This window comes from Schistocerca gregaria, chromosome 9, assembly GCF_023897955.1.
Source record: "Schistocerca gregaria isolate iqSchGreg1 chromosome 9, iqSchGreg1.2, whole genome shotgun sequence".
NCBI classification, from domain to species: Eukaryota; Metazoa; Arthropoda; class Insecta; order Orthoptera; family Acrididae; genus Schistocerca; species Schistocerca gregaria.
This window is the reverse complement of record NC_064928.1, coordinates 27,055,397-27,081,912: the sequence shown is the minus strand read 5'-3', so window position 1 is coordinate 27,081,912 and position 26,516 is coordinate 27,055,397. Positions and strand designations below refer to the sequence as shown.

The window sequence follows — 26,516 nt, the reverse complement described above, 5'->3', positions numbered from 1 at the left end:
TTCACAGATTCTATTACTGCCCTTTGATGTCTTGAATGGCCTGTCAGCATTACAGTTTTGACACAAAATGTGCAATGTGCAAACCAGACCTTCTCTCTTTCCATCATCAACCAAATCCACATTTCCTCCACAAACAGAGCACTTACAGGCTTTTCTAAGTGCTTCTGCCACCATTTCCAGATCCACAATTCTGAAACCTGTATTCCTGTCATGATTTGTTTCTTCTGACACAATCCCTGTCCAGAGTTTTATTTTAGATGCACTTGGAGACAAGCTAATGTTTGCATCTGCAGGCCCGACTCTAACCTCAATTTCAGTTTTTCGCTTTATACTGGAAATATGGAACTTACTATATTTTTAAATACTTTACCAGGCCTAGGCATTGTAAAAAATGGATCTACAGATTCAGCCTTTCACAAAGAATGGCACAATAAATCAAGCATCACTCGAATTCCACTAAACAGCACAAAATTTGTTAAAACACTCCACAGCCTTCTATACTACACTGATTGAACCAGAAAATGGCTCCACAACCTTCTTTCCAGCACTGCTGTTATGTATACAAGAAATCAAAGCCTTCTAAAGCAATATTTTCTAGGTTCACAGGCCAAATTCTGCAATAAAATTTTTCCTCCATTTGGTACATTAAAAAGTGGGCTTGGCGCATTACACTGCTTAGGGTTTTAATTTTTTATGCCATTTGTAGTTCGAATTTCTAGGAAAAAATTCGGGACAATAATCTCAATTATATTTACCATCAAATAAGCAAATAAAAATAACTTGTAAATTTTTCATTATTTCTGCCACCGTCTCTTCTTAACGACGTTTCTTTTCTGAGTGAGAATCATACGATCAAATGTCGCTGTGAGAAACCTATCTCGGTGTGACACTCGTTGCGTTCGAAATATTCATGTTTCGAATGTTACTACAGTCGGTATTGTAACACAGCAAGTTTCTGTATTATCAAGGGTGCTGTAAAGTATGGAGCAGTGAGCGCCACCGGTCCAGTGGCTGTAGAATATTCGATTGTCTTTTCTTGTTTCTCCTTTAGCCAGGACGCAGCTGACGCGTCACTGTCAGATGCCGCCTGTGGCAGTGACTCAGCCTAACAGTAAAACGCTACGAATATTTACACTCCATATGAATGTAAGTGAACTACTTGAGTTAGTCTCCGATTTTGTTGGGACTTTACACATTGATTTTTGTTATTGTTAAAATGATACTGTCCAAATTTTATTTCTTTGTTTATCATAGTTTAGAAGACAGAAAATTTAACTTAAATATCACACAAAACCATACTGGTATTTCAAAACTGATCTAGTTACGTCAATATCGTATGGATATAATGAAACGTTCAGCTGCCAATAGTCTGTTAACATAACATTTGTAATTTTTATTTTAAAATTGATATTCATTTATATTTTTTATGTGAGTGAGTGGGAGTGATTGAGAGAGTGAATGACAGACTTACGGAATTGGAAATGTTTTATTTTGTGAAGATCTATTTGAAATTCAAATCTTGGGTCAATTGCAAGGAAGAACCACAAGTCATGTGACATACCTTTGAGTGAGCAAAGTTTTGTAAAAGGCAGCCAGAAGAGAAGTTAACAACACAGTAATTTTGATATTTACTTCCGGATTTACTTCATCCTTTTTTTTGGTCTGTAACTAAAAAGCAATGTAATAAATTGAGGTTCTGTTTACATAAATTTTCTTTCTGAATTGTGTTTGGATAAGACAGGATCTGGCTATGAGAATCATCTAGAAGAAATTTCCCATTGGTGGTTCAGATCAACAGTCAATCAGAATTGAGAGCTTTCCATTTTGAGAGACCGGTGCTATCTGTATGAGCACACTGCATTAGAGAATCGTTTCCGGACAATTGTGCTGAACAGATGATCTTACATCGCTCTTCCCAGATAGTGTGTAAAATGAAGAATTAGACAGGTAAACTCGGTTTGGTGAACGTTTGGTAATTTTATGTGCTTCCGTGTGAAAAATAACCGCGTGTGAAATATTCTGCTGGAACTTACAAAATCCTCGTGGCATACTTCGAATTCGTCACAGAAGAGTGCAGCGAGCACATCTATAAAGGGAGACCACTGAATCGACCGACTGCTTAATCCCTCCTAAAGTTATGGATCGATGACTGTTTATTTCGCAAATAATATTCGGATCGAAATACCAAAATTTCTGACTGCTTTTGTAAAGCTATGTGCAGTAGGTCTTCATAAATGTTAACCTGCAGAGGAGGTATTAGTGCAGATGTAGGTACGGATTTGATAGCCAATTCATGAGTCTTACTGGCAGTACATAGTCAACAGAGCTTTAAATATCTTGCTATAAGAAGGAAAAAACAGAACGCCTGGTATTTATCATGAACTTTCAGGAACTGATTTCCTACTAGGGTTTCGTGGCCTCTGTCTGATAGGTATTAGGTGGTGATTTCTTTAACTCTTCTTTACACATACTAACTGCAATGTGCAGACAAGAAGCCTGTGAGATAGGTGGATTGAACTGTGTGAAAGTGATAACAATAAGAAGAGAACGGAAACCCGCTCCGTCGCATCCAAGGCAATGTACCAAATTTTCCTAAAGAGTAAGCCTACGAATAAAACGAAGGACAATATAATTCTACCTCTTGGTCTTTTACCCACAACGCTTCCCTCCAATACTAAATTGGTAATCCCTTGACGCCACAGAACGTTTACTAGCAACCTATCACTTCTTTTAGTTAGACTGTGCCACAAATTCCTCCTCTCCCCAATTCTATTCAGTACCTCCTCATTAGTTACGTGAACTACCCATCTCATCTTTAGCATTCTTCTATAGCACCACCTTTAGGAAGCTTCTATTCTCTACTTGTCTACACTATTTATCGTCCACGTTTTACTTCCATACATGGCCACACTCCATACAAATACTTTCAGAAAAGGCTTCCTGACACTTAAATCTATACTCGATGTTAACAAATTTCTCTCCTTCAGAACGTTTTCCTTGCCGTAGCTGCTCTACATTTGCTCCCCAAACAGCAAAACTCATCTACTACTATAAGTGTCTCATTTCCTAATCTAATTCCCTCAGCATCACCTGATTTAATTCGAATACATTCCATAATCTACGTTTTGTTTTTGTTGGTGTTCATCTTCCTGTTCATCTTCCTGTCCATTCCGTTCAACTGCCCTTCCAGGTCCTTGGCTGTTTCTGACAGAATTAAAATGTCATCAGCAAACCTGAAAGTTATATTTTCTTCTCCATGGATTTTAATTCCTACTCCAAATTATTCTTTTGTTTTCTTCACTGCTGAGCCGTACTGACACCAGCTTATGCGTTGCTTTTAAACTTGGCTGTTACTCTGCGTTTGGTTTCCCACGGTTATTGCGGATATGCGGTGGTTCTTCCTCTTTCTATGTGTGGCAGCAGTGGTGTATATCGATATTTGCACCGTATACCATCTTTGGTCTGGTGTTTATAGTTGTGGCTTGGCGGCATGCAGCCAGTTGGTCGGTTGGAGCGGATCAGCAAGGAGGTCTACACACGGCGCAGTCATCCAGGGACTACTGGCGGTCTCTATGTAGTGTAGAAGTGTGTGGGACCGTTCCGAGTGCTACGAGGTTCGTGGTTCACCGCCACAGGACATGAAGGTTGATTGGTGATTTAATTCCGGCTCACCGACACAGGACATGAAGGTTGATTTAATTACTGAAGCCAGGTTTGTTCACGTTGTCCCCTTGGTTGGTGGTTCGCTGTTGGCGGTATTCCTGGGACCAGCTGCGAGTGTTCGAGTTGGTGTAGATGTAGCCGCCGTGTAGTGCAATTAACTATATTTGAAATTCAAGTACACCAGCGGAATTTTCTGCTTGTGGCCGTTACCGGTTCGGTTACCTGTCCTTGTCGCTGAACGTAAATTCAGGCAGTGTCCTTTCCGCACCTGTTGTCACTGTCCAACATGACGTGTAGTTTTTGACAGCTTAATGTATTTTCCTTGTGGGCGGCTATGTCTGTAATGTTTTGGCTTTGGAATTCTCGTCTACTGGTCGTTGGCTAGCAAGTCGTCTTGTTGGTGGGTCCCTGACAGTCTCTTGGTTGTGTTGCCGGAGGATCGAGTATAATTGGCCCGACTTCTTGTCTCACCTAAGCGAATGTTAAGATTTCAAGGGACGACCGAGTCCCCTGGAAACTTCTGAGCGCCGTTTTCTATACTGCCTTTCTTCTTGGCGTTTAATTGTGTATTTTTAATGGCTCATAGCCGATGGTTGGAATTTGTATGATTGTAATTGTGTTTTTAAAGGCATACAGCCGTTTCAAAAGTAATCTCTAAATTGGGGCAGTCTTACATTGACTGAAAATTTATTGTATTGTTTTAAAGCATTGGTCATCAGATCCTTTATTTTTTAAGGATCTTACTTATCTTTTGGAAGATAAAGCTGTGGGCTTTCTGCCTGTTGAAAACTTATTGTAACATACTGCTTTTAAAACCATTGGCCTTCAGCCGCTTTAAGTTGTAAGGATCCTACTTATCAAGTAATACCATTTGGAAAATAAAGCTATGGGCTTTCTCCTTGTTGAAAATTTATCATAGTTGTATTGTTCTCAAAATGAGGAGCCTTCAGCCACTTTAAAATGTTGGATTCTTACTTATCTATTCTTACATCACTTGGGATTAAATACTGTTTAAGGTTAAAAGCTTTGGGTCTTCTGCCTTTCAAAAATTGGATGCAGTATTTTTTTATTTTTTTTCTAACAGAGGCCTTCAGACGCTTTACAGTAAGGTTTCTTATTGGTCATAAAGCATGGGACTTCTGCGTATTGAAGGGTTATTACACTTATGTTGTTTTAAATTTATCGTCTTTCAACTGCTTAAAAAAAATCTTAATCTATCTGAGCAGTCAAGTCTTACATCACCTGGCCTTAAATAAAGTGCTATGTTTGGAATGTAACTAACTCATTCTGGCCCCCTTCCACAATTCCTACCACTTGTTCTGTCCTGCAGGTTTAGCAGGGTGTCTCAATATACAGTTTGAATCATCAAGGATAGGCTACAGCTCTCTCTTACTCCCTTCTCAACCACCTCTTCTATTTCGTACCCCTCGACTCATATAACTGCAATCTGCTTTCTGTACAAATTGTAAATAGCCTTTCGTTCCCTGTATTTTAACCCTGCCACCTTCAGAATTTGAAAGGGAGTATTCCAGTCAGCATTGTCAAAAGCTTTCTCTCTGTCTACAGATGTTAGAAACGCGGGTTTGCCTTTCCTTAATATATCTTCTAAGATAAGACGTAGTGTCAGTATTGCCTCGCGTGTTACAACGTTTCTACAGAATCTCAACCGATCTTCCCCGGGGTCGGCTTCTAGCAATTTTTCCACTAGACTACAAAGAATTCCTGTTAATACTGTCCAACCAAGGCTTATTAAACTGATAGTTCGGTAATTTCCACATCTGTCGACACCAGCTTTTTTTGGGACTGCAATTATTATACTCCTCGAAGTCTTAGAGTATTTCGCCTGTCTCATACATCTTGCTCACCAGATCACAGAGTTTGTGAGGGCTTGCTCTCCCAAGGCTATCAGTAGTTCTAATGGAATGTACTCTACGCCTGGGGCCTTTTTCTGACAGGTCTTCCAGTGCTCTGTTAAATTCTTCACATAGTATCATATCTCCCATTTCATCTTCATCTACATACTCTTCCATTTCCATAATATTGCCCTCAAGTATATTGCCCTTGTATAGACCCTCTATATGCTCCTTCTACCTTCCTGCTTTCCCTTCTTTGCTTTCCACTGGTTTCCAATCTGAGCTCTTGATATTAATACTGGTGGTTCCCTTTCTCCAAAGGTCTCTTTCATTTTCCTGTAGGCAGTATCTATCTTACCCCTAGTGATATATGCCTCTAAATCCTTACATCTGTCCTCTAGCCATACTTGATAGGCAATTTTGCACTTCCTGTCGGCCTCATTTTTTAGATATTTGTATTCCTTCTTGCCTGCTCCACTTACTGCGATTTCATATTTTCTCCTTTCATCAATTAAATTCAATATCTCTCCTATTACCCAAGGATATCTACTAGCCCTCGTCATTTTACCTATTTGATCCTCTGCTGTCTTCACTATTTCACCTCTCAAAGCTACTTACTCTCATTCTACTGTATTTTATTCCCCATTGTTGTCAATCGTTCCTGAAAATCCGGTTCTTTAAGTTCATTCATGCCCCATCTCCTTAAATTCCTACCTTTCTGCGGTTCCTTCAGTTTTAATCTACAGTTCATAACCAACAAATTGTGGTCAGAGTGAACATTTGCTCCTAGAAATGTCTTACAGTTTAAAACTTGGTTCCTAAATCTCTGTATTATCATTACATAATCTATCTGGACCCTTCTGCTGTCTCCAGGCCTCTTAAAGCAAGTGTCAGCTATAATTAAGTTATGCTCTGTACAAAATTCTACCAGGCGGCTTCCTTTTTCATTCCTTACCTCCAGTCCACATTCCCCTATTACTTTTCCTTCTCTTCCTTTCCATTTTATTGGCTTCCAATCCCCCATGACTGTTAAATTTTCGTCTCCCTTAACTATCTGAATAATTTCTTTTGTCGCATCATACATTTCTTCAATCTCTTCATCATCTGCAGAGCTAGTTGGCACATCAACTTGTACTACTGTGGTAGGTATGTATTTACTGTGCTGTTTGTAGTAACTTATCCATGCTCCTATTTTTTATTAGGTATTAAACATACTCATACATTACCACTAACTGATTTTGTATTAATAAACCTGCTTTCATCTGACCAGAAGCTTTGTTCTTCCTGACAGCGAATTTCACTAATTCCCACTATATCTAACTTTAACCCATCCATTCTCCTTTTTAAATTTTCGAACCTACCTGCCCAATCTGACATTCCACACTCCGATCAATAGAATGTCAGTTTTATAGCGTCTGATAGAGACATCATCCTAAGTAGTCCCCTCCCAGATATCAGAATGGAGGACTATTTTACCTCCTGAATATTTTTCCCTATGAGGACGCCATGTTTGTTTAACCATACAGTAAAGCTGCATGCCCTCAGGAAAAATTACGGTTGTTGTTTCCCTTGCTTTCAGCTGTTTGCAGCATGAGATTTAAAAAAACCCTGAAAACACCATACACATGTATACCTATTGTAAAATAAATATATGTCACTTATTGTGAAACTCAGCTGTAAGTCTACATTTTTAATATAATGTCCTTTTATTCCCTAATCCGGCAAGGAACATTAGTGTAGTAACCTTCTACAGACACAGATAGGTAAAGGGAAAAAAATCAGGTTTTGAGGTAGGACGGAAAACGTGAGAAGCCGTGCAATAGCTACTGGGCCAGCAGTTGGGCTGAGATTGTACCACTGTGGTATTCTACACTGACGCACGTGATCTAGCAGTAGATAGCATCTCGTGTGCCATCGCTTGCGACATATATGTTGGCAGTCGAGGGACATGCCAGGAACGATTTATCGACTGGAAACTCGCGCCTAAATCACGTGGAAAATTTTGACTGTCCTTTACGCAGAATCAGTCCAGTATCTACAGATAAATTGAGATACGTTTTCACTTATTATGGCTCCTATTCCACACAGCGAAGTTTCTGGGAAATTAAGTTATGGCACTTGCTGTGTTCTCCTCATTAGTCCACCTATCTGCAAAGTGTGGCAACCCTGTAGGCAGCGGCAGTACCTGAAGGACGTCTTATCTCCTGTGGTATTCTACACTGACGCACATGATCTAGCAGCAGATAGCACCTCGTCTGCCATCGCTTGCGACATATATGTTGGCAGTCGAGGGACATGCCAGGAACGATTTATCGACTGGAAACTCGCTATTGTAGAATTAATGGACGAAAATGGAATGGAAGGACGAAAATGATAAGATCCAAAATGTATTTCAGACCTCGCGTTTTAAGTGGACTTGACTGCACTCTGCCCACAGTAAGGCGCTACAAGGTGATAAACAATTTCTGTTTGATTTGTTGGGGATCCATTGAAAAACAGTCCCACTATAGAACGGAAACATTCTGACAAACACAATCCAGTTCCTTAAACTCACTTCTGTTAAAGAAACTTCAAGGTCTGAAGAATTCATTGTGGGTTGAAAAAATTGGAAGGAGAGCTTCCTAAAGGTTTTGAGGAACTGCTAATCTTAACTCTGTTTCAGAGATCGCTTGACATTTCAGTTGAAAGTGGATCTGCGCATGGGAATATGTAACTGGTTGGGCTGCAAGATAGTTCCTCTTCTAACCACAAATCCTTTCACGTTAAATTTAACTGGTGGGGCTGCAAGATAGTTCCTGCTTTAATCACAGATCCTTTCACGTTAAAACTGTCCAAGCTATCTACATTACTTTTCTCAGGTAGCGTTGTCATGTGTCCATAATGATGTTGCAAAAGTGCCACAATATTTCGATCAATGTATTTGGATGAAAGACATTTTTCCATTATGAAGCTAAATAAAGCATAATTATATGGCAGCTTGAATGCAAAAATCTGTGAAATTTTCTGCACAGAGCCACATGTCGACAGCTTGTACTAGATAGAAATTGTATTATGGCTTCATCACGGCAAAATAATTATTGTGGTTGGGGTCTATATTGTTGCAAAAAGCATATATAAAACCAATTCGTATACATTGTGACTGCAGTACCATTTAGTTGAGACACGTTCAGTTTCCCCCTCTTTCCCTTCCTCGTGGTCAGTCAGTGTGGAGTGGTGGTGGGGGAAGTGTGCAGTAATGCTGACCACTGAGGCACCCATGGCAGGGCACGGCTCTTGAACTGAATTCTAGGCCACCCCTGCTTTACAGTAATGTTCAAGACATGGGTGTGGCTCAAAATCAGTTTCATGATTTGTGCTCCAATCAGAATATTTACTTGCTTAAAGTAATTGTTAATCATTTATATCTCTTTTTTATTTCATCCAATTATTTCGCTAGTACCTCGTATGTATTCGTCAAGCACTGTGATGTAATGAGTTTCACTGTCTTTTGTTTGATTTCTTATGGAAAATATAGGCGATAAACTGTGTGAATAGATCAGAATGTATGTTCTACAGCAAAGTAGGAACAATGTACATTTTGAGGTCCACGTACGGATTCGTGGAGAACTTCAAGCTGATCGACAGTAATATTTAAGATAATGAATTAGAATTAAAGGAACAAAATTTCCCGTTTTGTAAGTTACCAAGACTAACTGGTGCACCTAACGTCTACAGGGGTGTGTGATTGATATTACACAGACTCAGTGTAGAGGAACGATATTCGATACATTCTGTTCAGGAATTTCTTCTAAAAATTTTCAACTTATTAAATAATTATTAGTGAGTAGTTCTAAGTCCCCTAGACTTAGAACTGCTTAAACCTAACTAACCTAAGGACATCACAGACATCCATGATCGAGGCAGGATTCGAAACTGTGACCGTAGCAGCAGCGTGGTTCCGGACTGAAACGCCTAGAACCGCTTTTCCACAACGGCTGGCTTCCCTTATACTGAGGACTTCAGCATTCAAACGAAAGGTGCTACCAAACTTTAGGCCAACAAGCGGTTTCTACTACGAGATTGCATTCAGACGACGCCCTGTTTACTGCTAGACCACGGGCATCGGTGTAGTGTAACAAGTCGCACAGAAGACTGAACGTCCTTCAGCAGCTGCTGCTGTCTACAGTGTCACCAGAGTGTGCACGTAGCCGGACGCGACGTATTATCAGTGTGGCCAGGTTATTTGTCGGTACAGACTTGGACTTTGCTGTAGCTGACCTCCAACCATTTTTACTTCAAAGAGTGTACATGAAAACATTCTGTTTATTTTTTATTTCACGGTTATATACTAGGTTTTTGTGCATTTTTATCCCTTTTGATATGAAGTAAACCACATTAAATCAATATGTTATAAACCTGATTCTCAGACAAACTGAGTTTTCAATCTCTCAGGGACTCCAATTTTTAGTTTGATTCCATAAATATTCCAGAAAATTTACTTTCCATGTAGTTTTAAATTATTTAAAAATAGCTTCGTCAGAGAGCACGTTTGTCACTTTCGATCCACTGGTTTTTCATTTTGTATAATGATACACTGACAAATTCCAGAATAAGATTATCACTCTACAGCGGAGTGTGTGCTTATATGAAACTTCCTAGCAGACTAAAACGGTACAGTGGTATTTTATGCCTCTCGATCAGTGCATTTGGGATAGGTGTTGGCATCTGTACTACATTTACAATCAATTTTAGAACACAGAACGAGACGTTATGTCATGATCGCATGGACAGAACTGACATAAAATCGATAGAATTGCGAAAAATGACGGGAGAATAGGTGGTATAAACGGACTGAATATACACCCAAATGTGGGGAAATTGAGGAAGTACTTGCCTATATTCTGGTTGGCGCAGAACAATTCGTACATGGGAACAAGTATGCGGCAACAAGAGAAATCCGAGAAAACGTCGAGATGGAAGCGAAGGGAATCAGGGAAGCAGACAATTTTTTTTCCGTCGTGGCAGCATTATACTGTCTATTGTGGTAGCAGTGATTCACGAGAGTTGACTCCTGTGTTTGACGCTTTTCAGGAAGACAGAGTAGCATCCGCATCTGCGTTAAAGGATAACAGAGAGTGGACAGGGTGATCGACTGAGGTGGAGCTGTAACGAGGCACGACTTAATGGTAGACCGGTGATGCAGTCTAGAGAGGGAGAAGTTGCTGTAAGTCAATTTTGCCACTGTTCTATGAGGATGCATTAGTCGCATGACATAGCCTGCGTTCGACTCATATACAGCGACGTGTTCTGTATGTGATTTAAAGCACGGTCTGTCGGTCATCAGAGGAGTTCCATCTCTTGTGTGATGAAACGGGACACATTCCTCTAAACGGGATATGATTTATGCTATATACACCATCCCCCTGTCGCATCTTGGGTGTAAAATCGAGACTTCAGCTTCATAAATAAGTTAGCGATAAGTGCTTTTGAGGCACTGCAATCCCCGGGTATACAATTGCCGGACAGATGTGCTATTTCAGTGTTTGTGGCGCAATGACTTGTAATTTTCGCATGTTGGACGCAGCTACTATGCGTTTATCTGTTTCCTTGTTCAGAGGTATTCTCCGTCATTTTATAGAGGACTGATTCACGCATAGTATAATTTTTGAACCGTAATCGGGTTTGGACAGTGGACGCTATACATCTCTGAAAAGCTATATTGCGCTTGTATAAAAACAGAGCCCATCTTTTAAGGAAGTAGTTTTTTTCTTTTTACTTTTCGATAACGTAGTTGATCGTAGAAAAACTGGAAAGTAGAACGTATGTCATGTGCTTGAAATATATTTCTCAATTGGAATATTAACAGCGCTACATTCCATACGACTGATAGGTCGAAAACTCAAGCGATCTAACATTACAGCCTGTTTTAAGTGCGGAACGCTGTAGCCTTCGGACTGCATGTGTTATGTTCTCTCTTACGAATACCTTCCAGGTACCGATCCTAGACTAGAACAATAGTTTAGAGTTAATAGCTTGGTTGATTTGCGTAAAAATACTTCGAACTCCATCCATCTGGAGCTACATTGAGCATAAAGATCATTCGTTTCTTGTTCTTCTTTGCCGTCTGCTGTTGCATCACGACACTTTAAAATCTGTTACTATACATCGATATGAAGTGCTAACCTCCTTGACGTGGGCGCATCTCAAGAAATCTTGCGCACTAGGATGGGTGATGACTTGGAAAGCTCCATTCATTCACAAGATCTGGAATGTAGCGGTCTACTTCTCGTCGGTTGCACTTTAAATCGGTAACGGTGCTGCAGGGCAGGTTGGTCAATGACAGTGTGAGGGCGGTCTTTCAATCTCTAATTTTACTCTAAGACTGTGAGAATGCTCTGTGACTCCCATCAGCACAGAGATAGATAGTAAATTTAGCACTTTGCTCGAGGTGTTATAAATATGTAGAGTACTGTCTGATGTAATTTGATCATATATGTGTTCGAGAATTAACAATGAATGGACGTACTGCACAGTCATATACCCACATTCGAAATGATACTCACAAAGTGGATATGGGGTGATATAGCTACGATACTGAAATTGCGAAAAATGCTGTCATATCATTGGTCGGTGTTAAAATTATTGTAAAATTTCTAAAATTGTTCACACTGTCAACTGTGGTGCTTATTACTTCAGTACATCGACGGTGTCTTTTCCATCCCATCCGTCCACAGGCACACTGTTGGTTACCACATATTGATTGACTGACAAAGCTTGTTTGAGTTGGAGTAAGAGTTTTGTGCAGGGGTGACATCTTCTGGGGATGGCTAGCACCGAAACAGTGATCACGTCTGCAATATAAGGAATCAGTCGAAATGGAACGCAGAGCCATCAGCTACTCCGTCATTGTGATAGATTAGTTTCAATGTAGAGCTCGTGAATCACCCCCACAACGCCGCGAAACTCTTCCAATTTCCTTATACTGTAGCTGACTTTTATTTAAAATCATCCAGTGTGTGTGGTCTGTTATGGCAGCAGCAGCAACAACATGATTTACGCTGTGCGACGTCTCGTTTTTCTGTGAGAGGTCGTGGATCAGAATGTGTTAATGCCAGTTTAGAACCTGACGAAAACCTCAAAGTCGTGGCGAAAAAACAAAATGTTTGGGAGTGTACAAAGCACGTTAGAGCAGAAGAAAAACAATGTTTCAAACAACGAGACAGGGTCACAGGGCGCAACTCTTGCGACTTACAGTATAGTCCGCAGGATACGATCATCCTCCTACAGGTGATGTAACTTTCAACTGGTCTGTGGAGTTGACCAGTACCTGTAGATTTAGTGGGATCCTCACATGTGCTCGATGCGGTATTTGTTTTCGATATATGGCGTGAGAGAGACGCGGTAAAAATCGTATCCAATTCTCTATCGTATGAAGTTGGCGGAGCTTTTATAGTTAGTAATTTTTCTCTGTTGGGTGGTACGGAAAAGGAAGATAGCATGATGGAGAGATAGATATGGATGGACGCAGATCTGCAGCACTTGTATGTAGTTTGGGGACGCACGACAGTGCAGTTGCAAAAACCCCTGTCCTTCTCCCAGTTGCCGTTTCCATCGAATGGTCAAAACACAGTCCTGTCGCAGTAATGCAGCTTGGCTGTTTCTACACAGGTTGCAGAAGGTGGTAGCTACAGTTTCCTCCTACTTCTACTGAGCTCCAATTTACATTGGAACGATCAAATGCGCAAAGCTGCAGGGATGGTAGCACAGAGTCTGAGGGGGCAGTTGCAAGATGCATAGGGACTACCTCTAACGAGGCTGCAATTTTACTGCAGCAGATAGATTCGAGAAATATGACTTGTTTAGAGATATGAGAGTGCCATAAATATGATTCACTAGTGGCTATAATCATTAAAGGACTTCTCCACTGGATCCAACGCAAGTATATGCGTGAATGGGAAGACTTGATTCCAAATCCCAGACAGCATTTCTAGCGGATAGCATAGCATTAGAGATCTGAGAAGTTAGTGTACATTTCTTACAATTTCAATCAACACACCATCTACTGTTTGTGATTCTTCTCAATCAACCATTGCCTATAGCACAGTGGATATATCATCGAACCTCTGATGTGGCATCGAGACAGAATGCGTTAACAAAACTGGAGAAATATCTAGCGGTGGTGGCGTGAGGGAGTTGGAAATCGAGGTTTCATATCACGTTCCTTAGCCGAATCACTTTCTAAATTTGGTATTTTCATTACAAGGTTGCACCGTCGCCGACATGTAATTGCACTCCTGGTCTGTTACTACATACTCCAGTGATCACAGTATATATTCAGTTTCACACTATTTGTCTGGACAAAAAACCACCTCATACAGATGGAATGTCATGCTTCGATTAATAAAGTCAGTATAGCGTTTAACATGGATGCTTGTATGCACCCGTAGAACAAAGACCGCTTGTGATGGTAATATGGTTGTATTTTTTAACATCTGAAGTTTTTGTAAGACGATTACGCCTCCATTTCTAAGACACAGTGGTACCACTCACAAGAAAACCTTATGAGACATGCCCATGAAATGTTGATTTTTTGGTCAGAGTTATTTCGTTATTGACGACATATTATACCTAGTAGTAGGGGATGTGTGATAGGTTTATGAAGTATGTGTTTGTGTTCCGAGATGTGCAAAGGAGATGACTATGTCCAGTCGTAAGGGAGGTCTGGATTTGACGGGGAGGACTGTGACAGCAAAGGGGAGGGCACGTCAAGTCATGAGAATGGTACAGGTATTTCTCCTTCCAGACCTGTCAGCACGGTCTATATACGGTACTTCGCTTACAGTCGAACGTCATTCAACAGTAATCGTAACATTTAATTCCAAGTATACCAATAGAATATATATGTGACTGATTTCGTAGGATGATCCTGTCTATGTGTGGCCTGTGGTGGGATGATTCACGCTCCCTGTTAACGTTAGGAGCTGTTCGAATGGAGAGGTCTTTTGGGAGTGTAGGAATGTAGCTGAATTAATCATATCATCCTCTAGACGCCCGAATAGTGAACCAATACTTAGTATGTGTTGGGTAGCTCTCATGATCGCATGGAAATGTGAGAAGATTCTATATGGAGATGTGTTTGCACTGGGCCATTATTCATGCCCATGTAAACTATTTGGTCGACTGTTTCTTTACATTTAGTGTCTTTGTTTAGTTGAGAGAACATCTATTGTGGTGTGTGGATCCAGCAGGTGGAAGACACGTTTGCTGGTTCCCTAGAAATGAGAAACACCTTAGTTGACTTAGTAAATTATAGGGGTGATTTGGAATTTGTTACATCACTGACATCGGTATTCGCGAGTGGAAATAAGCGTTTGCTCTTTTTTTTTAGTTTTTTCACGTAAACCTCTTTGCAGACGTGGTAAGTTTCTAGTTGCTCTGTGGTTTACAACATGCTTCATCTCGCTAAACTTTCGGGTTTCTACAGAAATAATTTCCAGTCTATATCTTCAGAATTATGTCATGCGAGCGATAGTGTTCTGCAAGCGATATTGCTATGTGCTTGATATCGAGAATTACCGCAAGAATAGTATGATATTCTAGCAAACAATGCGAAATTACATATGTTCTTGTAATACCAGAGTTTCGAGATGTGTGTAGAAAAGCAAGGAAGCAAGCAGGTCCAGATCAGAAACTGTAATAAGTTTGTGCCGAGGGGGAAACGAGCCAGTCTTTGCACAACAGCTCTGAGAGAGACTTCGATCCACTGAGGGCGCTCTGGTCATGCATTGGGAGTGGATGACCACACGGCCTCACTGGGAAATATCTAGTGCCACGAGTATACCTACGGTGCCTCGGCTTATGCTGCCTGTAAGCTTATGCTGATGTAAAAGGGGTGATTTTTTATGGCACGGGATATGAATTGTATGCTTACTACATTGGTAATATATTGCTGGGTCGGAGATCGGTCTCACGCTCTAATATTAAATCCCCTGTCCTCAGTGAGAGAGCAGTAATTGATTAAAGAGTCTTTCCGTATTTGATGATATATAGGCTCTTTGCAAGGTTTAATTGTCGGCGCAATATGGCGATCTGTGTCAAATAGTTTTTGTCTCTGAAAGTCACGTCTGCAGGAAAAAAAGAGGTGGCGGTGCTTCCACACCGGTGGCATCAGTAATTCGGCTGGTAAATTCGATAAGAGCCAATCATAATGCCCCATTCACTCATAAGACATCTTTTGTGCTGGGGTGTAGGAGTCTCTACGTAGTGGTGAGAGCGTTTGTGTACGTTGAAGGGTAACACATGATGGATGGAGTGCCACATTAGGACCGCGAGGAAGAATGCATTCGTCATCATTCTGCGCTATTTTCGTAAAGAGGTTCTGTTAGGGCAAGTTTTTCCATGCATACAAGCTGAGACATCACGAAAGGTCCTACAAAAGCGAGTGTTAACTATTTCTGGGACGTTATACAATTTCCAAGAGGGCGACTTGGTTCTTATTTTACATAGCCATGTGCCATCAGTATAACACAGAGAATCTTTTTAGATGCACTTGCGATGGTGTACAGCTACTTGCACGCATTTTGTGGCAATGCGTCGGTCACACTGGGCAGGTAAGCACAGCTGGACACAGCTCGAATGTCCCGTTAGGACCGCAAGGAAGAGAAAGCAGAGTGTTCTATTCTGAGAAGCAACGCGGATTTCTGTAGCATCTGCAAGGGTAAGTCGCTCTGCAAATAGGTCTTAATTCTCGTCCGGTCTTGGCTCCTGTACTCAGTGGCAGAGCAGTGTAATTGGATTAGAGTCTTTTGGACTGGTATTGCGAATTTTTTTTTTTCAAGCAGGATCTTCATCATCATCGCAAGACCAGTCAACAATAACAAAGTCCTTGTGACGAGGGAGCATCACCCAGCCTGCCATGATACATACTGTGTTAGGTACTGACTTGCAATAGGCTTTTGTGTAGGATCATTTTGTCACAAAACGCGAGCATAAACGTGTGTAAACCTGCATTTACGTTCATTTACGTGCGTAAACGTGCATTTACGTCCGTAAGCGTGCATGACACTTCTATGTAAGCTCGTTTTGTCTAGAGAAATAACACAAACACAAATTTGAGATTATGAATAATTTTTTTTTATTCACAGTCTACCGTTATATATGCCAGTATCAACTTCGAAAAAATCACTTGCTTCTTTTTCATTTGGTGTAACAGCAGTACAGTATTTGGAGAACAGCTGAGTCTTATATCCCTCAAATTCTGCACTTATATCTCACAATATTATCCGCACAATGCAATAGTCTGGTATTCCATCAGTGAATTTGAGTTCAACATTTTCCACACGTATTCAGCGAAAAGCACAAGACTTCGGCACTGCACTGATACATGTACTAAAACAATGATCTATATCTTCTATGTGAATGCTGCATGTGTGAAGCCAGTTACTGATAACACTGTATACGGTTTGAACATATGGGAGCCATTTATTTAGTCTCTCCTTCATGGTAGTTATCGCCGAGTCTAGATTGAAAAAGTTAGCAACAGTCGAAAGCTGCATGTAAATAGCATGATCCTCTGCACTTTTAACTCTTAGTGTAGCATCATCATACACAGATATTACACTCACTGTTTGTTAGACTGCCGCAGTAGATGTCCTGGTAGGAGTGGGATGGAGCATATTATGCAGTCATATGCTTCTTGATTTACGTTTTTCCGCGGCAGAGTTCATCCCACTAGTGGTCTGAAAACTGCACTTTAATATTTTTGGCACATTTTCGAGCACTACCACAGTTGAGAAGCTACCATCTTGTGAAACTTCAATTCCTACATGAAGACGTTTAGAATCGCTAACCGTTAACACATGGCATGAGGTGAATAGTAAAGGCGGAGGTGCACTGGACGTTGGTACGCTCTCATCGACAACATACACACCGGTGCGGTTAGCCACCTCTTCTACCACTGCTGCTGGAATGTCTCTTTCGCGTTACTCAATGGAAGGTGCGTACGATGGAGGCCAGTACGATGCGGGACCCTCTAGAGCAGCTTCTCAGCATGCTGGATCAGAGGCAGCTGTCTCTTGAGGGGCGGGAGCTGTGACTTAGGCTAATGGAAGAAGCCCGAGTGCCCTTTTTTCCCACCATTTTCTTTGGTTAGTAGAGGTAGCCCATTTGACCTACCTTCCCTCCAAACTTCGAAATTCCCGCCAGTGGTGGCCGTGGCTCTTTCCCTCCAAAATTCAAACTTCCCGCCAGGGGGGCGTGGCACTTTTCCGCCATATTGGGTGACGGTACTCGCGTCTTCAGCTGACGTCACGGCAACCATCTTGAATGACAACAATCACGTCTTCAACTGACGGCACAGCCGCCATCTCGAATGATGTCAATCGCGTCATTGGCTTACGTCATGGCAGTCATCTTGGATGACGTCACTGCCCCTTAAGGGTAGGCAAACCACAAACGGCCTTTAAAGGGGCGGCAGCCCGTATGTTTGATGTGAGTCCTCTCTCCCCTATGGCTGCAAGACAATCTTTGTGGGCCCCTTGACAAGCTCCTGACTTTTCTTGAGGACTGCTTCAGTTTCCAAATTGAATGCCCCAAAGCTTTGCCGTTAGTAAAGGGAGTAAAAAAGAAAACTGAGCCAGGAACTGCATGACTTGATTTGCCACGTGAAGCCATGCATTGTATTGATGAAGTCGCCACCTAGTTCCAGAAAGTTTTGGTCCTATCCTTGAATTGTGCTTCCTCAGTTTAGCCAATACTGAACATTTCACTGAGATTAAGTTAACCGATGATCCTCAAGGACAATCACAGCTATTGTTTTGATATTAATTTCAGTCACAGTAAGTCCAACTTGCTTAATACAGAAAAGGTTGGGTGATTTGGCCTGGATATGTGCTGCACGAGCGTAGGAGGTTTATGTTGCGCTGTGTTTCTGCTTCTTGCGTCGATGTTATTGGTCAATTTGCAGTCGTGGTAAGAGTGAGGCAGCTCTGCTTGTTGTCCTCAACAACGTCTCGTGAAAGAAGTCCTGCACACATGCCCCAGAAACTGTTTCGATCTCTTTCAAACTGATCTGAGATATTGCGCTATTGTCTCTGATTTTTAAAATTTCAACAGCGAGGGCTGTATATTATATCGAACTTGATGCCTTTTTCGAAATATAGTTTGAAGCAAATGTGGGATGCTTGCCTTCTCATATTTACCTGGCATTTTATCTGTGGGCACATTGGCCTGTGGCTGTAGCGCCATCACAAACATCATACAAATGTTATAGGAATGATACACCCTCCGGAAACCTATGAACTGTTTGTGTCAGACTGAACACTAGATAAGGTACCTCTACACGATTCTAGCAGATTTGTGACGTTTGGCTCCTATTTTGCCTTCGTTCAAGTAGACGTAAAAGTTCAGTTACTAGTTTCATGCATGACACCTGCCACCTTTTAGAAATCCTACGCACACTTCTGATGTTAATTATTTGAAGTGTAATATTTATTTTTTGTAGTGCTGCAAAGAAGGCAACCTTAAATTGATGAAAATGGTACGAAAGAAATGAATTTCGTTTCGTAACGTTATACTTTCGTCTGGACTATATATAAATGTTACGAACCTAACAGAATGTCTATTATTTCGTTTGATATCTATTTATCATGTAATATAAAACTGATCGTACTAGCGGCTTCCATTGCAGATACGCTATTACCGATGTGTGTGCGCGTGTGTTTGTTTGTTGGATAGAATAGGGGAGGATCAGAATTCAGCTCAGACAATTGCGATGTTCAGCTCTCAGGCGCTGACGTTGTTACTGGATTCCAGTGTGTCAGAACCGTACAAGGAGAATGAAAATATACATCAACAGAGAGAGTATCAAACAGTAAACGTTTCACATCTCGCGTTAGAACCTCGCTAAAGTAACGTCACTCCCTGGTTTAGTATGTTTTACGCAAAGTATGACATCAGACGTTTTCCCATTGTACCTCCATATTTGAACCACTGTCTACCTCGCTCATTCTCGCTAAACTTCTAACTCTTGCCCTGGTAATGCAATCGCTGGAATTTCAACACACCTAATGTGTGAATGAGAAATTAATCAACCTAAAATAAAATTTCTCAAGTCTCCTGCACACCCAATGATTGGATTTCTTTCATTGTTCGGCATACGTAGTAGATAGAAAATAAATATACCCCTACTCAAAAGTCCAGTAATGATTCTTCAGCTGGACATTTGTGGACACGTATAACCTCACTTCCGTGAAAGGAATACATAAATAGTGATGTGCAAAAAACTTACATATTAATTATTACTTTTGTGAGTTTAGTGATGCTTTAGATACCGAATGCAATTTCTCCTCTAAATTAGAACTGTCACGGAACTGACCGCAGTGCCACAAGATAGCAACTCAACGAATTATTCATAGTAGTCGCCAAAATTCAAGGGTACACGGGATGTGTTTGACTATAAGAATGGGAGGTGGCCCTGTTGATCCGGCCTGATTAGTTGCTGCCCACTAAAATAATCAATAAGGAATTCGTTATCTATGAAATTAAATAAGAACCACAATGAATTCCGTTTGTGATATTCAAATCTTACAATAAAACCTGTGACAAACTGACAAGTCAAAATTAACACGTTTGCAAGGATGATTGAGGGATCTGTCGTCTGATTCTAATGAACGTGCATCAGTACAAAGCAATTATAATTGTGAAGGTGTGAAGTCATTGCCAGAATGTTAGTATCAAAAGGCAGATAGCTCTACAGAAGGGTATAGGCTTGCATTTGTGGCCAGAGTTTAAATAATACTGATCGAACAATCTTCAAGAAAGTCTTCCAAATGAAGCTTGAGGTTATTAAAACTCAGTAAAAATGATTTTGCTGTCCCTATGGCTCATGCTTGGTGTCCCTAGAACTATCCATCTTAATCTGAAGGTGGAGGCTGTAATGGCAGCGACTTCAGGCATTTGTCACGCCTGCGACTAACAAGGAGGGATCCCCAGTGGTGGCAACAGCTTCTTGTAACCATCTACACGGTGATGCTGGTTAAGATCCCAGTTATCACACCCCGAAGCCATTCAACCTGGTGGGCCCTCTTTTACGACTAATTGGCGAAAAAAGAGTTCCAAGATTTTGCCTGACCCTCAGTAACGTTGAAACATATGTAATGTGTAGTTTTGTTGTGTAGTGTAATGAGAAGGGCTTCAAATATAAAAAAATCGTGGGTTTGTGCTCATCAGGCGCTTCGAATTTTATTATTCTTAAACCTTCATTAAGATGACTCTACTTCTCATTTATAATTAATTAACTGGTTTGAATGTAATATATTAATTTACATTTCTTTGTTACGTTGCTTTAACCACAACTTTTTGAGTTGCTCTGATTTTTTCTTTACATCGTTTTTTTACCATTCGGAATTTTTTGAATGTAAGTGTATTTATATATTATTATATTTAAATATTTAAAAATGCCTATCTATCAGTTAGAAAACAAAAGACGAAATAATCTGTGAAATGCTAGCAAAAATGTATGTTTTGTTACAAGCTGTGCATATTTTTGGTTGGTAATCGTTATGCAAACATTTAAAACATATCGTGCATTATGGACAAAATAACACAGACGAAGATTTAAGGAAAAGAAGAGATTATAAGTAAAACGAAATTCAAGCAAAATGATGAATACAAATAATGAATATAATAACACACAAAATATAGAATTATTGAGTGAAAGAAATTAATACATAAAGGCAATACACAAAGTCAATTGAAATCACATGAACAAAGATTTCAAGCAGAAAAAGAATAATGTGAAGAAGGTGATAGGATGATTAAAATGTAACAAATGGACAAAATAACACAGACGAAGATTTAAGGAAAAGAAGAGATTATAAGTAAAACGAAATTCAAGCAAAATGATGAATACAAATAATGAATGTAATAACACACAAAATATAGAATTATTGAGTGAAAGAAACTAATACATAAAGGCAATACACAAAGTCAATTGAAATCACATGAACAAAGATTTCAAGCAGAAAAAGAATAATGTGAAGAAGGTGATAGGATGATTAAAATGTAACAAAGTAACAGAAATAAAAAATACATTTAAACAAATTAACAGAATAAAATTAATGACCAAATTCATTTAGATATAGATTTAAAATTAAAACAATCTTATAAAACTGGACAAGTTTCGAGTGAACGAACTACTGTACGCAAAGTCCTTACCCTATCTATTACAATACACAAATAGTCCGTTCCATATCAGTTATTTAACGCTGTTAATTGTCACTCAAAATGACAAAATTTTTCTTCGATTACTCGCAAACGAAGACCCACCATGGGGAATCACCACATAGGTCTTTCAAAAAGTCTATTCCACTGCTGGTGACCTTTCCTTGTAACTTCAGCTCATTGGAAAAGTTGTTCAGGTCCCCAGCCCATATGCTCAGAGACACCTTACTGCTCGGTGGATGACGTGCAGAGAAGGACCCCAGTGGAGAAGCGTGGTAGAGAAGAGCCCGGCGGCAAAGAAGTCTGCCAGAGAAGTTACTTTGGTTCATCTGCTCACAAAAAGGAAGAATAGTATCTTTACGTTTTCTTTCTCCATGTCATCTCAAATGGCTCTGAGCACTATGAGACTTAACTGCTTAGGTCATGAGTCCCCTAGAACTTAGAACTACTTAAACCTGACTAACCTAAGGACACCACACACATACATGTTCGAGGCAGGATTCGAACCTGCGACCGTAGTGGTCACGCGGTTCCAGACTGTAGCGCCTATAACCGCTCGGCCACACCGGCCTGCCTAACGAGCAAAACGATGCCTTTAAAGAACCTGGTCCTCTCCTGAATTCTGATTTCAGGCAGTTAACCAGAATCACGCTCCCTAACATTTGGTGGTGAAGAACTGCTGGACACACTGTCTGACATTTCTGTGACCAACGAGGCAAGTCCTCGTTAGCGCAGTCAAGTTTCTGTGTATTAACTTCATGGCTCGTCTCCTGCAGAAAAACTTAATTTGTAATTTGTTTTATCACTCTGATCCATCTCATACATATGTATGTCCGCTTTCTTTATTCTAGCAGTTAAATCCTCTATGCCTTCCACTTGCCTCTTTGTAATATCACTCAAATGTTCTTGGCAGAAACTTGCACTCTTCTGCTTCCTGAACTTCTACAGAAATCTTCATTTTATATGTTCAAACGTCTCCCCCCTTTCTCAGTGCTTCTGTGTATCTACAAAAGTTTTTGCCTCTGTTGCTAGATCTAATTTTGCTACCTGCAACAACTGCTCAACCACCAAGTCTCTGCGTCATTGTCAGGTTCTCCACAAACAACATCACAGCCGCAAAAGACACTGACTAGGCTAATGGCAGATGGATCTGTTAGATGGTTCAGTGTCTGGAACAACACTATTTCCTCATGCTTAGCTACAAGGTTATTCCATAATTCTGTAATATCTGGTCTACCCTGTGTTATTTCATCAATCATTGCTTCAGCTGTCTTCTGGACAGTAGCATACTGTATCTCATTTCAACTCCTTTATACTCATTCACACACAATACGAATACGCAACAATTGCCAAACTGAAGAACGAATAACCCCAGAATCCCTATACTGCCTCACAAGATGACCAAAACTATGTCACATGAAACAAGTTACAGGTACAGATTCAGCGCACAATGCAGAATGCTCAAGTATTTACACTGTAAACATCTAGCAGTCCCAGATTCTGCCCCCTGCTGTTGCCCCAAAACTCAGACACATCAGCCAGTTCCTCTGGCGTATCCAAAGTAATCTCTACGCTTTGGTGACACTTATTCTACATCCATGTGTATCACACATATCAAAAATAACCAACAGTTTCTCCACTCACCCCACTCTGTAAGCACTGTAGGTTGAGGTCCACTCTGCATGCTGCGTGGAAGACGCAAGTTCTGATACCTACTGAAGATGATGCCACTACTTGTGAGGCAATTTACACCCGACTCTGAGTGGCAGGATGGCCATATTTTCAGGTTGTCAAACGACGCACAGCTGAGGTTGGATGAATGCACAGAGAGAAACGGCTGTAAAAACCAATGAATTACTCTCTATTTGTACATCAGCACTGTGTCGAAATGGGGACGTGATCAGTCTGTCTCCCCCGACAAAAGGGCTGGCAGCAAGGCAGGTATTTGCTAGTGATCGGTCAGCTGACTGCAATGTGTGCTCGTGTCCTGTATTGCTGACGACTGCTCTAAGCACCTGGCTTGTGCACCTGTGTCGTAAGCCACAGCACTGGCGTCAGTTGACTGTGGAAACAGCCAGGAATCTTACAGATGTAGTCAACTACGCGATTAACGACCGCCACTCTTAAGCAAACACAACTAACTTACGTGACAACTGAGGACCCACTAAACGTCCAATACAGCGATCAGTGACCACAAAGTTTGATATGTTGGCCGAACCAACAAAGAAAAATCGCAAGAATTGGACTAACACAACCCTCAAAATGAAAACTTTACGATACTCTTTGAAGAGACCTGTATACAGCAAATAACAAAAGTATGGAAATGGTGCCCGAGATTAAGAGATGGGCAGGAAATCATAGAAGGCCATTATAAACTAGTCAGGAGAAAAGAACACAAATTAAATGATGCATTGGTTAACGCTTCATAACAAAGAGAAAATGTGTAAAAACATTGTGTTAAACCAGTTGACTGGAAGGCACTCACTCGTCGCCGCCATCGCCACCAGCAGGGCAGCTGCGAGTGCACAGTGGGAGCTCGTGGCCATAGCTGCCGCCGCCGCCGCCTGCTCTGCTGGCACCGCCTGGCTGCGCGAGCCTCTCGCACTGGAGAGCCGCCTGGCGGCGTCGTCCCGAAACAGGCGTGTGTGAGCAGCTCACGAGGCCGGGGGCACCCGGGCGAACGCAGAGGGCAGATTACTGTAAGGCAGGGCCTGGGAACGAGTACTCGAAAACGGCGAAGCTTGTCGAATGTTCACGTGCTACTGTCGTAAGCATCGACAAAAGAAGCAGGACAGCGAAAATACCACTACTTGCTAAGTGGTTGGACGCCCTTGGCTCTTCATACAAGATACGGTTTGGAGCCTTGTCTGCACTGTCAAGGAGGATAGATTGTGATCCGTGGCATTTCTGTCAAAAGAGCACAACCCTAATGGACGCACAATCGTTTCAGGGAACACCGTTCATCGTACATTGTTCAATATTGAGTTCCACGGTCGACCACCCCTACGTGTTTACGTGTTGACCCAACGACATCGTCAGTTATGATTGCAATGGGCACGGGACCACCGGCTTTTCGGGCGAATCACAATTTTGCCACATTAGGTTACTGGTCGAATGCAGAAACGCCGTTACCAAGATGAACAGCAGTTCGAAATGTGCCGCGCGTCGTAGTTGCAAGCTGCTGGGAGCAGTGTTATGGTACGGGAGACACCCTCCTACGCCTGCATGGGACCTCTGGCGGTAACCGAAGACACGTGACAGCGGCAAACCACGTGCATCCCTTCCTGCTTGATGTCCTCCCCGACGAACTTTTAAGTTCTGTGGGACCCATCACGGTCACTATCGGGCACCATCGCCGCGAATGCAAATCAGCGACCCTTATTGACGAGAATTACATGACCTTCGCGTAGATATCTAATCCCACATACCTCCACGAACCTACCAACTAACTGTCGGATCGCTGACACACAGAATCTATCATACATTTCATTCCAAAGATGGGCACACAAGCTATTAAGCAGGTGTTCATAATGTTTTGGCTCATCAGTGATGGATTCGTTCCAAAGATGGGTAAAAAAGCTATTAAGCAGGTGGTATTAATATTTTGCCTCATTACTGTATGCACTTAATGACGCAGGGGTGGTGTACCGTACTTAAGAACACTACACATGTCAGTAGTAGATGTCTCACGAGCTCGGTGGTGCTATCTCCCACTATCCAAGGACGCACCAAGCCACAACACGTCATGCAGTTCCAGAAAAGTTAACATGCAGGGTTCTCATGAATTTGAACTATCATTTCAAAATAGTCATAACTTTGAAACTATTACAGACAAGTTATGATACTGGGTTGGTGCTCAAATCTGTACCGCGCCGTGGCTCCTCCACCAGATGCATAACATTATCTTCTCTGGATACGAACAGATCTTTGTGTGGGAAGCTGTTGCTTTGTTTAGGCTCAACCACTTCTTTCTTTTCCTTGAGTTAGCATACAAACGCCATTTATCATCATCAGTAACGATAGAGCATACTTATGGTCGGTGTTGTTCAAGACCCAATTGACTACCAGCAAGCAGAGATACCCATATGGGCACCTTCTGATTTGTATGATTTTGGCTTGAAGCGTGCGGTAGCAATATACCTGATTTTTGAACCTTCCCACTGCACGCAAATGTCGCACTGTGGTGGAATGATCACAGTTCGTAACGTCTGATAGTTCTCGAATACACAGCCTTGGATCATTGTGAATTAATGCGTATGACGATGCTCCTTAAAAGGAGAAAACCATTTTCTTGCCATTCTCTGTGTCCAATGGCAGAATCCCCGTACACAGCGCAAATTTTTCTGGCCACCTCCACTGCTGTCACTCGATACTGAACTCAAACAGAAGGATGTTCCGATTTCCCCAGTTGGAACTCCATTTTCTAGCTTCCAGAGCTCCACTTAGTACCTCCAGGTGTTAAAATGACAAAATGTAAACTCAAACAGCAACAATGAACCACAAATGGAAAATCACAATCGATATATAAACCCACATCAACACGCCAAACAACAACGCTACGAACTGATGCACCATTCTTATACATCGAGTACCTCTCAAAATTATTTTAAATTCAGCTCTGCCTTACATTTGACTTGGAATCCATCAAAATGACGATAGACTAGGAGAATGTGCAGTATGAAATCTGGTATTCAGAATTCAAAACTGTGACAATGGTATCACATAATTATAGACGCCATTTTAACAGAACACAACCTGAAAAATTAGCACAGTGAGGTGGATCGTAAACCTTAAAAGGCA

The 26,516-nt window shown here is 41.2% G+C and overlaps 1 protein-coding gene across 1 annotated transcript in view; it reads right to left on the bottom strand.

Annotated features, from left to right (window-relative positions):
* Positions 1-24,280, bottom strand: part of LOC126291553 (collagenase-like) — a 163,288-nt gene extending 139,008 nt beyond the window's left edge. The window contains exon 1 of the mRNA XM_049985064.1: positions 24,202-24,280. Within this exon, the coding sequence (XP_049841021.1) occupies positions 24,202-24,262 (61 nt within the window). The 5' untranslated portion in view covers positions 24,263-24,280. The remainder of the gene's footprint in view (positions 1-24,201) is intronic.
* Between the last annotated feature and the right edge of the window lie 2,236 nt (positions 24,281-26,516).